General features: G+C 37.6%; 1 protein-coding gene across 11 annotated transcripts in view; it reads left to right on the top strand.

Annotated features, from left to right (window-relative positions):
- Nucleotides 1–14675, top strand: part of SYNE2 (spectrin repeat containing nuclear envelope protein 2) — a 288295-nt gene that overhangs the window by 166400 nt on the left and 107220 nt on the right. For all 11 annotated transcript variants that reach the window (XM_074365411.1, XM_074365410.1, XM_074365419.1 and 8 more), the window contains exons 53-57: nucleotides 1377–1545; nucleotides 3846–4001; nucleotides 6323–6463; nucleotides 8781–8963; nucleotides 9739–9876. In XM_074365411.1, coding sequence (XP_074221512.1) covers nucleotides 1377–1545; nucleotides 3846–4001; nucleotides 6323–6463; nucleotides 8781–8963; nucleotides 9739–9876 — 787 coding nt within the window. The remainder of the gene's footprint in view (nucleotides 1–1376; nucleotides 1546–3845; nucleotides 4002–6322; nucleotides 6464–8780; nucleotides 8964–9738; nucleotides 9877–14675) is intronic.

Raw genomic sequence — 14675 nt, 5'->3', positions numbered from 1 at the left:
GTGCTTAGAAAAGCATGGCATACATTTGCAGCAACATGGATGCTCCTGGAGAATGTCATTCTAAGTGAAGTAAGCCAGAAAGAGAAAGAAAAATACCATATGAGATCACTCATATGTGGAATCTAAAAAACAAAAACAAAAACAAACAAACAAACAAAAACAAAGTGTAAATACAGGACAGAAATAGACTCACAGACAGAGAATACAGACTTGTGGTTACCAGGGGGTGGAGGGTGGGAAGGGATAGACTGGGATTTCAATATTGTAGAATAGATAAACAAGATTACACTGTATAGCACAGGGAAATATACACAAAATGTTATGATAACTCACAGAGAAAAAAATGTGACAATGAGTGTGTATATGTCCATGAATGACTGAAAAATTGTGCTGAACACTGGAATTTGACACAACATTGTAAAATGATTATAAATCAATAAAAAATGTTAAAAAAAAATCAAAAAAAAAAAAAGCATGGCATATACTGGGAAGATTTATAGACCATAAATCAATTTAGCAAGTTATGAAAAAAGCCACGTTTACTTTTACCACCCAGCAACAGTCACTACCAATCAATACCAATCGCTTTTTTTCTCATCTTTTTACTGTGATTATGTTTTTAAACAAATTGTGATCATAATATTATACTGTTTTGTATTCTGCTGAACCATTTATCAGCATATCTTGTTTATTTTCCTATGCTATTAAATGTTCTGTAAAACATAGCTGTCGAATATTTCACCATGTGGATATTGCCATAGTTTATTTAACCAAGCCCCTAATATAGAACCTTTAATGAAACACAGTAGTAAATATTCTTATGCTAGAATCTCTTTCTGCATCTGTGATTGATCAATTAAGAAAGATGCCAAGAGGTAGAATCACTGGGTCAAAGGATAAAATATGTTTATAGCTAGAAATATTTACCAACTAGCCCTTAGGAAAGACTTTACCCACTTAAAGTCCTCTGTTAATATGATGGCTACATCCGCAGCAGATGCGCTCAGCTCAGATGAAAATGCTGGAGGGGTCGTCCATGACTCAAAGAGCCCATGTGTGACTCCATTCACACCTCTGAGTCATGTTCACTTGAACTCAGGGATTACACAGAAAAAAGAGGATAGAAATGGCAGTTGGAATGCAAAGTGTGAAAAGAAGATATTTGGGGATGAAAGTGTTAGAGGGGTTTTTGATGGACTGATAGAATCTGATGTATGCTTGTGTATATAGTATATAAATCATTGAAAACTGTTACTTTTCTCTCAGGGGAAAAAATCTTTTGTGAGCTATGCAGAGATTATGTTAAGTGTTGAAATAAAACTATTGCACAGGAAAGCAGGATAGAGGAACAATTTTATTTTGATGCTATATTTTAGGCTTTTCCAGAAAGCTCAAAAAAATAAGGAATTGATACAGAATGAAATCCAAGAAAGACGTTCCTTTACAAAAGAAATAATTACTTTGAAGAATTTACTTCAACAGACCACAGCGTCTTTCCAAAATATGGAATTACAAGACCTCCCAGAAAAGGCAGAACAGCTTGAGGTAAGTGAGAAATGAGCTAGTGAATGTGGCTAATACAGGTCCAAAATCTTGAATCCAAAGTCTTTAGGGCAGAGGTAACTCTGTGCTAGTGTGGAGGGAGTGGTGTAGGAGCAAGGAAAGTACGTGCAAAGGCCCTGTGGCATGATGTGGGCAGAGCCTCAGGAGAGGTATGGTTGGAGTCCAGAGAGAAGAATTGAGGCCATGTTAGGAGATAGGCCAGTCTAGACCAAGCAGAACTTTTCCAACCACATTTCAAGTGTATTTGGTGAACAGGGAGGCCAGACCACTCTTGAGTAGCATGTTAGACTGCTTCCTTTGGCGGGAGTAATGTCTTATCTCTGATAGGAGTGGAACAGTTTTTACTCTCAACACTTCTGACACCAAATGTGTGGGGTTTTTTTTTTCCCCCCACACCAACCTATTCTCCAGTTCTCTGGACACCAAATGGGACACCAATTCAATTCTGACACTAACTCCAAGGAGTTAGTACAGATCCCCATGATAAGGGCTCATTCCCACAAGACTGCCCTCACGTCAGATGCCACCATGCTTCTGACTGATGGGCTATAAATCAAGAGTTCCCATGACCCCTCCTCAGGTTTGTAATTTGCTAGAATGGCTCAGAGAATTCAGGAAGGCACTTAAGTATTACTATTACTGCTATTACTAGTTTATTATAAAGAAGACAACTCAGAAACAGCCAGCTGGAAGACATGCGTAGGGGAAGGGGAGGGGGAAGGGGCGAGGAGCCTCCATGTCCTCTGTGACTGCACTGTTCTCCCAGCACCTTGATGTGTTCATCAACTCCAAAGCCCTCCCAACCTTGTTGAAGAGTTTTTATGGAGGTTCCATTACATAGGCACGATTGATTAAATCATTAGCAGTTGGTGATTAATGCAACCTCCAGCCCTTCTCCTTTCTGGAAGTCTGGAAGTGGAGTTGAAAGTTCCAACCCTCTAATCACGTGGTTGGTTCCTCTGGCAGCCAGCCCCCATCCTGAAGCTGTCATCCCCCCACCTCAGGTAAGGCTGAAAAAGGCTTGTTGTACTTAACAAAAGATGCTCCTTTCACCCCCATCCAGGAAATTCCAAGGGTTTCAGAAGCTGCACCAGTAACCAGGGCTGAAGACCAAATATATTTATTATATCACCATATCTATGCATAGGCCAAGGGTCATTTTCAGAATGATCTCTTTTCATTTACTCAGGGGTAACAGGCAAAAAATGACATTTGGAAATTTATTCAAAAGTCACATGCTGTTGTTAACCAGAGCTTTTGGTTATCAGTTTCGAAAAAGGAAATTTACACTCCCTCATGGAAGCTGTCTTCATGGGAAGACCATCTAAGAGTATGTCTGAATGAAGACCTGTACCCCGGGCTAGGTCTGGATAACACAGGAGCACACTGTACCTCAACCCCCGCCTTTGTCTGAATGGCATTGTTCTTTAACTTTCCCTCTCTAGACTTCTTGTCTGCGGAGGGTGAAAGAAAGCAGTGACACATCGTGGACTCATTCGAAATTATTATCATTCTTCAGAGTGATGACTCAGTCCATTAACACAAATAATGCTCCTGAGCGGCTACTGTAAAAACAAAAGAAACCCCAAGAAGGCACAGTAAAGTCAAGAAGTATTTTTCCACTTGATCGTTGAGAAACTTTACCAAACAAATGAGTTTCTCCTTTATAATTAGTGCAGGAGAACGTAGATCAGATTCTGTTTCTAGGCCACGACCAATAGACTATTTGTTCAGGTTTCTTTTATCTCCTAAAAACCCACATTCTTTGCAAGGAACTGGAACCCTCCATTTTGAAAGAAGTTGAGCTCTGCTGGGCTGTCTAATTACATGAAAGCAGACACTTCTGCTTGAAGCACAGGGCTTTTAGTGGCCTTGAATCATTGTGATGATAATGTAGGAAGAAGCAGAAATGGCAACAAGTTAATAACAACAACAAAAAAAATTCTTTGAAACTTTTTGCTACTTGCAGCTTTTTAGACCCAAACTGTGACTGAGATACCATTAAATCCTCCAGGTACTTTAGAAGCAAGGGATGTTGTAATGTCTTTTCAGGACAATGGTTTGACACTATGGAGAGATATCAAGTTTAATTCTTACAAATTAGCATCATCTGACCAGACTGAGTATCTCTCAGGCTTAATCAGCTTGTATCAATAGTGAGGTTTTGTTATGCAAAGTTTGCTCATTTAAATCATAAGGATGTGCTGGAAAGCTGCTTTCCTTTTTAGAATTAAACTTTTTCGTTGTCCTGTGAGCATTTGAAACTCTCTTGGTTTTTTTAGGAGCTTCAAAACTTTCTTAAGAAAGGGAAGCTAACTTTTGAGAATATTATGGAAAAACTGCGAATCAAGTATTCTGAAATGTACACCATAGTCCCTGCAGAGATTGAATCCCAGGTGGAAGAATGCAGAAAAGCTTTAGAAGACGTAGATGAGAAGGTAATACTGTTTGTGTTCGTGTCATTATTTATGGAGGTGAATGAATATAAAGAAAAAATATCATTTAATATCACATTTTCATTTGCCCTGATTTCTGGTATGTCTGTTTTTATAGAGTTTAGCTGAGTGATAATTTTGTGTGTTGAATACTGAGATGGAGTTGCTCTAAATAAGTGACACAGATAACAGAATTTGTCTATTTATTTTTAGTTGTCAAGATGCTTGCTTAGTTTTTCTTCTCTTGCATTTAAAAATAAAGTTATGTATTTTCTTTCACTTGGCTTTTTTCCCCCAGAGAATTACTTTAAAATTTTGGACATGAATAGTACTTTGCTGTAGAACGTATTCCCTGCGAACATTTTGAAACTGCAACCAAGGGCAATAAGAATACACATTTCACAACTGACAAGGAATAGCACTTAATATACAGTGTCTTTATAATGATGATGGTAACAGAATTCTCACAAAGCATACCTGGGCAAATCTTTATACCTGAAGTCCAGGTTGGAAGTAAGAGTGGGAAGTGTTTCGTAGTGGTAGAGACATAGTTGTTTAGCAAGACAATTTTACTGTATTTTTTTTTAAAGGCTGCCCAGATCCAACAACAAAGTTCTGTTTGGTCCAGCATGCACAAAAGGATTTTTGTATTGCTTTTTGAAGCCTAGAATACCTATAATTTAATGAATAAATAGTCTATGCACACAAAAGATTTTGAACTGATGACATTTTTTCGGAAAATCTAACCTGCGTAAAAAACATGCAAACTTTTAATATCCACAATAACAAACCTTGTAGATTTGACACACAAGATAATCTGTTATGAGGTACTGCCTCAGGGATCATGTACTATTGATTTTTATTTTAAGAGAATACTGAATGTTTTGAGAGAAACTAATTTAGTCCTCGTGACGACGTGTGAAAATCCCCAACAAAGTGAATTAATAATCAAAATCCACCTTTTAAATTTAGGGTTGAAGATTTCAGCTGTCACTTTTATATTTGTATATGTTTGTAACAAACAGCAACTGATTTTTATTGTGTGATATGTCTCAAGGGTCCAGGCAACCGACATAGTACCATTCCGTATAATTCAGGTGACTGCATATTTTTCCTAAATCATGATTTCTTCTAACATACCAAAATGATATGCATTTCTGCCAGAAGAGTAACTGCCCAAAATATCAGAAAGCTTCATTTTTGTGGTAATTTGTTACATAGCAATAAAAAGCTAATACAGCAATTAAAAAAAAAAACTAACACAGGATTAATTTTTTTCCTAAAAATCTTGACTGTGATACGGTCTGTGAAATAAAATCATTACATGAAAGTATAAACAACCTGGTGTTGTAAAAAGAGTCTGGATCTTTGGAATCTGGTGGCTGGAGGCTTCTCTGCAGGAGTGCAACCACTACCTTGCTGTGTGGTTTTAAACAAGTCACTTAGACTGCGTTTCAGTTTCTGCATCTGTATATTATCTGCATTGGAGTGTTTGGTCTCAATGGTTATACAGATACAGTGGTTTTAAAAAGTGAATTAAAAGGGCTATACAAAAACATTAAGTATTATTCTGTTGTTTGGTGGCTGCTTTGAGAAAGCCTTATCAACATAGATTAAAAAACCAAGAACACAAACTAATCAGGCATTTGAAAAAAATGACACATTCAGTATTCATTATCTTTCCTTGCGAATTTATTTTCTCAGGAAAATCATTCAGATAAAAAAATTACACGGTTCAGCAGCTAGGAAAATATACACTAGAAACATTCACACAGAGAAAAACTAAGCTTTTTCCTGCTGCTAGAAATAGCTAGTTTTAGAAGATTATTTCACCCAAATGAATATTAGGGTGGGAGTTACATTTATTAAGTCAGGTTGAATGTTTGCTTTTATTGAAAACAGATCTGTGCAGAGGATTCTCTCATGAAATGGAGAGACTGTATAATAAATAATTTATATCCCAGGAATTTTTTCATATTATTTGCTCCCTAGGGTATATTTCAAACAGTCACTTTAGTAGTTTTGTCCAACACGTGTCTGTAGTACATACTCTGTCAGTTACATTTGACACATTTTTGTTGGTCAGTTTTTTTCCTTTTTTTTTTAGGTTGGATTTATAAGGTCAGGTCAGCACAGCTGCCATTTCCTAACCTACTAATCTATCCTCTCACTAACGCCTTAGTCGGTATGGCTTGGAATTTTCCCCCTAGCCTTTGAAAGACTTGCACAAGTTAAAACTGCCAGTGTGACTACCCCTTTCATCCTTTGAACCTCTGAGTAGAGTGCGTAAAAACATCTCCACTGTCTTTCTCCCTTTGTAACAGATTAGCAGTGAAGTCTTGAAAAGCTCACCATCATATGCAATGAGTAGAAAAATAGACGAAATTAACAAAGGACTTCATACTGTCGAAAAGATGTTGCAGCAGAAAAGCCAAAATATTGAGAAAGCTCAAGAAATTCAAAAGGTAATATCCTCCCTTAACCTCCTTCAGCATTTGGTATATTCCCGGTTCATCCGTCATGACGGGGATCCTAACCCAGATTTACTGGGGCCTCCTTACTGAGAGTGTCACCTGCAGGCGCTTGGCGGAGAAGGCTGCACTTAAGAATTGCTCTCAGTTTTTCCATGGTGAGAATATGCCCAAACTCCTGAGAGCCTATGATTGTGAGCTAGCCTTTTCAGGAGTGAAGAAAAGTAAGAATCTTACCTTGGGAAGACTCATTTATAAAAATACTTAAATAGAATATGAATTGTATTCTTTTTTAACATTTTTTATTGATTTATAATCATTTTACAATGTTGTGTCAAATTCCAGTGTAGAGCACAATTTTTCAGTTATACATGAACACATATATATATTCATTGACACATTTTTTTCTCTGTGAGCTACCGTAAGATCTTGTATATATTTCCCTGTGCTCTACAGTATAATCTTGTTTATCTATTCTGCAATTTTGAAATCCCGACAACATGTTACTATGTATAGAAAACCCTAAAAGGTCCAGACAAAAACTACTAGAGCCGATCGAAGAATTCAGCAAGGTAGCAGGTTACAAGATTAACGTTCAAAAATCAGTTGCATTTCTTTACACTAACAATGAATCAACAGAAAAAGAAAGTAAAGAAACAATCCCCTTTAAAACAGCACCCAAAGTAATAAAATATCTAGGAATAAATCTAACCAAAGACGTGAAAGAATTATACACAGAAAACTATAAACCACTGATGAAGGAAATTAAAGAAGGCTTTGAAAAATGGAAAGATATCCCATGCTCCTGGATTGGAAGAATCAGTATTGTTAAAATGGTCACACTGCCCAAGGCAATCTACAGATTTAATGCAATCCCTATCAAATTACCCAGGACATATTTCACAGAACTAGAACAAATCATAATAAAATTTATATGGAACCATCAAAGACCTAGAATTGCCAAAGAATATGAATTGTATTAACAGCTTTTCTTTAGACTGCTAAAGGGAAACAGGAAACTAGAAATTCCAAATTTATTTCTGTTGTAAAGTGTTTTAGGTAGAACAGTATAAAACATAACATTCTACCTCTTTTAACTTCCAAGTAAACTGCATACGGAAAACTATTTTAATCTGCATTTTAATATTCTAATATGAATGGAGACTTTTAAAAATAGGGCTAAAAGAATAGATCGTAAAAGTTCTCATCACAAGGAAAAAAAATTTTTGTAACTATATATAGTGACAGATTTTAACTAGACTTATTGTGGTGATCATTTTGCAGTATATACAAGTATTGAAGTATTACGTTGTACACCTGAAACGAATATAATATGTCAATTATACCTCAATTTAAAAAAAGTTATCCTCAAAGAAGTCTAACTTCTTACCACTTCCCTTCTATTCCCTCCCTGCGGTTAAGCCCTTCCTTTGGTTTCTAATTTAACTCTACTGTTTCTTTTGGTAAAAATAAACAAATAATAACAAAAATTAAAAGAAATAATTATATCTATTGTATATGTCCTTTCATATAAGAAGATATTATACTATACATACTCTTAAAATAAGATAAACAAGATTTGCTTACAATCATACCTGCCTTTGACTTTGCAGCCCCCTCTAAACCAAACTAATGTGATATCAAAGATAAAAAAGAATTAAATTAAAAAATTAAAATTGGTCAGAATATGGCTCACCATTGGACAAAATCTTGGTTCTCAATAAGCAATTTAACCAGTCAGATTTTCCCATTTCTAAAATTTATGTTCTTACGTGGATATTAAGTAAGAATTGAATGTTACCTTTGAGATTTTCTCTGCCCAGTCAAGTCCATATTTGAACCCATCCTACTGGTTTCTTGAGCCAAAAGCAGTTGCTACTAATACATATGGCTAGAATTTTCTGCCACTGCTTTAGTCCTGAGTCTGAGTAGATTAAGTACATGTATGGATAGCTCTAAATAGGTTCAGCTATTTACCTAAGCCCTTTTGAACATAATGTTACCTCATCATTCTCAAAAGATTAAGGTTATGTTGACCTTGTTTGGTGTCATTCATCTCTGGAAATGTCCAGGACTTTCTGCCCTGTTACAGCTAATTTGTAGTGAAATGAATACAGTTAAGAGTAAGAGACCTCAGAAAAAGTGTTTTTCGGTTCAGGTCACAAGTGGTTGCTGGGCATAAGTGAAAAACTTTGCCTGCAATGCTGTCTCTGTGATGTGCTTTTGGTAGCATTTACAAGTGCAAATACTGTGTGGAAACTTAGGAATTAACCCATCTTCATCCAAACTGATTTACGATTTTCTTCTTCAGAAACTGTGGGATGAGCTGGATCTCTGGCATTCCAAGCTAAATGAGCTGGATTCAGAAGTTCAGGACATTGTTGAACAGGACCCAGGACAGGCACAGGAATGGATGGATAACTTGATGATTCCTTTCCAGCAGTATCAGCAAGTCTCACAGAGGGCGGAATCTAGAACCTCACAATTAAACAAGGTATCACTGTGACGCACGACAGCTGCACGGAGCATGTGGTGGTATTGGGATGGGTTTAAAACAAAACAAAAATATATATTCAGAGGCAGCCAGTTTCTCTCCAATCGCCAGTTTTAGGACCTGAAGCTGGAGCCACACAATAGGTTCAGGTGGGCACCAAGGGGACAGATTTCACTGCTGGCACAGGCAGGGAGTCTGGTTAGACAGACAGAAGCAAGGATCCAAAAGTCAGACCACAGTAGGAGTCCAGGTGAGAACTGGGCTTCTCCACAGGTAAGGGAATATTGGACAGGCGATTTCAAGAGGCCCCCAGAGGGAGCCAGAGAAAGGATGACATTTGGGAATAAGACACCCCAGCCCTCCCTTCCAAGTAGGGGTCATGGTGGGTGAGTTGTGCATGTGATCTAGTAAAAGCCAAGCAAAGAACCTACTCTCAGAGGAACTGTGGTACTCTAGGATAGGGCCTGTACAGGAGGACAAAGTCTAAGTTCAGTTTTCAGAATGGAGCATAGAATGAGAACCAGACTAGTTGCAAGGCTAACTTGGAACCCTTGCTGAGGCCCCTAGCTTTGGGGTGGAACTTCTTCAATCCTTCCTGCCTGTGGTCAGCATGAGTTTCACAGGTTGAAGGGATGGGCAAGTGGCCCAGCCATTGGGGGTTGGGGCCCTACAAGGCCTGCCACCACTGACCAACAAGAACCAAGTCTTCATTCAAGAATCATTCAACTCAGGTGGAAGATATCAGGCTGGGTTTGGTACTGCCTCTCTTTCACAGGCCACAGTTAAGATGGAGGAGTATCACGATCTTTTAAAGAGTACTGAGGCTTGGATAGAAAATACCAGTCGTTTGCTGGCTGATCCTGCTGACTATGACTCTTCAAAGACGCTGAGTCACCATGCTAGCACTCTTCAGGTGAGTGTTCTTCTGGTGTTTCCTGGGTGTCATAGAATCTACAGAATGATCAGTTGCTTAGCTGACTGTCATGATGCTTTGTTCCTCCTTCTTTCCTGAAAAAACAACTTTGTCTTCAAGCATGCCACGTGGTCGAAGAAAGCTTGTGAGAGTGGCAGGCTCTAGACAGGGAATTTGGAGACTAGGGTCTAGTTCTTTCCATCCTGATAACTACTTCATGATGTTTTGGGTAATTTCCTGTGTTCTCCACGGGCCATGGTTTCCCCTATCTATAAAGTAAGAATGTTGCACTGAGTGGTGTTGATGGTTTTGGTTGGTTGAATTTCAAGATGGCTTCCAATATTCCTGTTCCCTGGTGCAGAGGGCCTGTCTGGTCCCTTCTCCTTGAGTGTGGGCAGGAATCTGAGTATGTGATGAGACAGTCACTCCACTGACTAGGTTACATTATGTAGCTAAGGATATGGGACAGTTGCTGCCATGAATACATGACCAATGAGGGATATGTAAGACTCCCTGGTAGCAAACTAGAGAGGGATTCTCCTGCTGGATTGAGTAAGTAATCAACATTCTGTGAGAGGGCCGTGGGGCCAACACCCTAGGGTGGCCTCCAGATGCTGAGAGTGACCCCTAGTCAATAGCAACAAGAAAACAGGAATCTCGGTCCTACAACTGAATTCTACCCCCAACAACCTGAATGAACTTGGAAGAGAAACCCATGCTCCAGATGGCACCTTGATTACAGCCTTGTGACATCCTGAGCTGAGGACCCACCTAAGCTACACCTGGACTCCTGAGCCATGGAAACTACGAGACAATAAGTTTGTTTTATTTTAAGCTGCTAAGTTTGTGGTAGTTACACAGCATTAGAAAATGAATCTGTCATTCCTTCCGGGTCTAGCATGCCATGACTCCAAATCTCCCATTCTTCCTGGTGCTCCGCAGGTGCCCTGTGTCTCCATGCTAAATTCCAGAGACAAAACAAATGAAAAGTATTTTCCTACTCAGGGCCATGACTGCAGGGGAGTTCCCGGACGCCAAATATTGGATTAAATTTTGTTGTGAAAGCATATTTCTCTTCTCTGATATTATCCAGCCAGGAGAAAGAATCTCTTTAGAAAGGGTTTATTCTATAACAATTTTTTAGAGTGATCAGACCTCAAAGTTAATCCAGCTCTTTTTTTTTTTTAAATATATCTTTAAAAGTAGCACACTGTGTTCCTAAGTAACAGCTGACTTCGTACCTCCCTGATGTTTGAGATTTGTTGGCACGTTTTTTTCTTATGGTAACAGTTTGTAAAGATACTGCATTTTCACCCACTTGTTTCTTTTCTTCCCCTCTCCAGTGATTTCTGCCTCCACCTCTTGGGATGACTTTCTACATCCCCCAAGCATGTCGTCTTTTTATTTTAAATCTCCTGTAGTTTTCACCATTCGCAGTAAGTTTGCAAAGACAGAAGAGAGGAATGATGCTTTTTTTCCTCAAATACTTACTTAGGAGTTAAAAAAAAAAACTGTACAAGAATGAGCTCGGGCAAAAACAGCTGAGCTTTTACTATCTTCTGACACAAATGTGAAAGTGTGAAAGTATCTCTCTCAAACTGTTCAGGACACCCTAATTTGCTGGCCTTAGTTCATGAGCTAGAACTGAGTAGAATTCTAGGTTATTACTAAAGGAAGTAGGGACAAGGGGTCATGCAGGCTGATTTGCCATAAAATATATCCTAATAAATCCCCCAGTGGGAAACAAGTCCCAAATTATTAGGTACATGTAAATACCCCATTTTGTTCCTATTTTGAAAATAGTTGTCCTACTTTTAGGATACCCTTTACCATTTTTCTAACATTACCTGGCATTGATTTTTAAAATGACTCTTAAAGAAATATCACAACCCTCAACTAAGCTTTAAAAATCTGTTTTAATTGCACTATAACCTTCCCCCGGATTGTATTTGTTAAAATAGGTTTTCATAATCTGAAGATGATTCCATAAAGACGGATGTTGTAATTAAGACTCACTGAAACGTAAATTATCATTGTGAAAATAGGGAAGCATCTTGTTTTTAAAATCAACTTCATTAAGGTCTAATTTACATAGAGTAAAATATAAATGTAGTTAGGTGAATTTTGATAAAGGCATACAGTTGTGTAATCCCTGCCACTGTCAATAGATAAAGACCATTTCCATCACCCCCAGAAGTTTCCTTGTGTCCCTTTGCAGTCAGTGCCCTTTTACCTGTCTTCAGCCCATGTAATCACTCACTCATTGCTTCCTGTTCCTGTGGTCTTGCCTTTTCTCCACTCGCACTATGCATAGAATCATACAGTGTATAGTCTTTTGCGCCTGACTTCTCTTACTTAGCTTTTGAGATTCATCCAGGTTGCTGCGTTTATAGGTAGTTTATTCTTTTGACTGCTGAATATTATTCCATTTGTGGAAATATGCAATATGTTTAATGAACATTTGGGTTGTTTCAACTTTGGGGCTATGTATTCCATATCTATTGCTGTGTAACTCCTAAAGTTAGCAGCTTAAAACAAGAAGAAACAATTCTTACATCACAATTTCTGTGGGTCTGAAATTCAAGCACGGCTTACCTGAGTGCCTCTGGCTCAAGGTCTCTCTGAGAATGCAGTCAGGGTGTCGGCCAAGACCGTGGTCTCATCTGAAGGCTCAGTTTGGATGAAGGAAGAGACAGGATGCACTTCCGAGCTCATTCCCTTGGCTGTGGGCAGGACTCAGGAGATCCTCTTCCATTTATAGACATGTGGCCTCTCCACAAGACTGCCTCATGACATGACAGCTGGCTTCCCTCACATAAATGAAGTAATAGAGAGGGAGAGGGCTTCCAAGACAGAAACAGTCCTCTTCTAACCTGATCTTGGAAGTGGCATCTCATCACTTCTTCCATATTTTATTAGAAGTAAATCAGTAAGCTGAGCCTACATTTAGGAGAGCCAATTATAAGGGCATGAATGCCAGGAGGTAGGGATTATCGGGGCCAGTGTAGAAGCTGGGACAGCTATTATGAACAAAGCTGCTATGAACATTCATTTGCAAATCTCTGTGTGGACGTATGCTTTCACATCATTCCATTTGGTGAATACCTAGGAGTATATTGCTGGCTCTTATGGTATTTAACTACATGTGAAACCGCCAAATTGTTTTCCAAAATGACTACCATTTTTCATTCCCATTGGCAGTGTGAGGAATAATTACTCCACATTCTTACCAGTAGTTGATATTATCTGTCTTAAATTTTAGCCACTCTAGTGACATGTAGTGGTATTTCTTTATGGTTTAAGTGGCATTTCTCCAATGATTAATGATTTATGTATTTGAACATTTATTCGTGTGCTTATTTGAGTGTTTATTCATATGCTTATTTGACATTTATACACTTCCTTTGTGAAATGTCTGTTGTTTTTTTTTTTTTTGCCCATTTATTAACTGGGTATTTGTCTTCTTACCATTGAATTATATGAGTTATTTATAAAATATTCTAAAATATAGTCCTTTATCAGATATGTGATTTACAAATATTTTCTCCTAGCTTGTGGCTTGTCTTTTCATTCTCTCAATATTGTCTTTCAGAGAGCAAATGTTTTTAATTTGATGAGATCTGACTTATCAATATTTTTCTTTTATGGATTGTACTTTTGTGTTGTATCTGAAAAATCATTATCTAACCCAAGGTTACAAAGATTTCCTCCTATCTTTTCTTCTAGAAATTTTTATAGTTTTAACACTTATGTTAGGTCTATAATCCATTTTAAGTTAATTTTTGTATGTGTATGAAGCAAGAATCAAGGTTCACTTTTTTCCTATGGGAATATCCAGTTGTTCTAGCATCATGTTTGAAAAGACTCACTGTTGTATTACTTCGGTGCTTTGTTGAAAACCAATTGACCTCTCATGTCTGAGTCTATATCTGGGCTCTCTCTTCTGTTCCATTGATCTTTGTTCTTTTACCAATATGACACAGTCTTGATTACTACAGCTTTATTGTGAATCTTGATATCAGGTAGCAGAAATTATACAACTTAGTCCTTCTTTTTCAAATTTCTTTTGGGTAACCTGGGTCTTTTGCATTTCCATGTACATTTTAGAATCAACTTGTCAATATCTATGCAGAGGTCTGCTGGAATTTTGAGTAGGGTTATATTACATCTTGATGACTTTGGCAAGAATTTACATCTTAACCACATTGACTGTTCCAATCCAGGAACATGATGTATCTCTCTATTTATTTTCATCTTATTTAATTTCTCTTTAATGTAAAATGTTGAATTTATTCCTGAGTATTTTATGGGTTTTTTTTTTTTCCTTGCTGTTACTGTAAATAGGATTATTGGAAAAAGCTTTGGTTTTAAGTTCTATTTTCCTTAAAGCTTTCTCCTGCTAAAGTTTTGAATAAGATCAATATAAAATCCTGAATAACCTGATCCATTTTAGACTTAAGACTAGAGTTCTAGTTGCATAAGTAAATGTTCTCTCATATCAGTGATTTTCTTTTAATTACCTGAAGACTACATTAGTGAGTTGAACATTTCTCATAGGTGGCTGAAATATTTTGAAATTTTAAGCTTGAAAGTTAATAATTATAATTATTAAAAGAAAAAGAAATATTATAAGGAAGAGTATCTAAGAAATTCTAAAAAGGGATATTTTTCAGTTTAATTGGTTTTGTCAGATAAAGCTCTTTTGGTATCAGATTATTCAAGTCAGCTGAAGCTGTAGAGATGTATCATGGGAGTCAGTGGCTCTGTGTGGTAAGACCAAGGACGACACTGGCACCAGG

This window comes from Camelus bactrianus, chromosome 6, assembly GCF_048773025.1.
Source record: "Camelus bactrianus isolate YW-2024 breed Bactrian camel chromosome 6, ASM4877302v1, whole genome shotgun sequence".
Lineage (NCBI taxonomy): Eukaryota > Metazoa > Chordata > Mammalia > Artiodactyla > Camelidae > Camelus > Camelus bactrianus.
The sequence above is the reverse complement of the archived record's forward strand: the minus strand, read 5'-3'. Positions and strand labels throughout refer to the sequence as shown.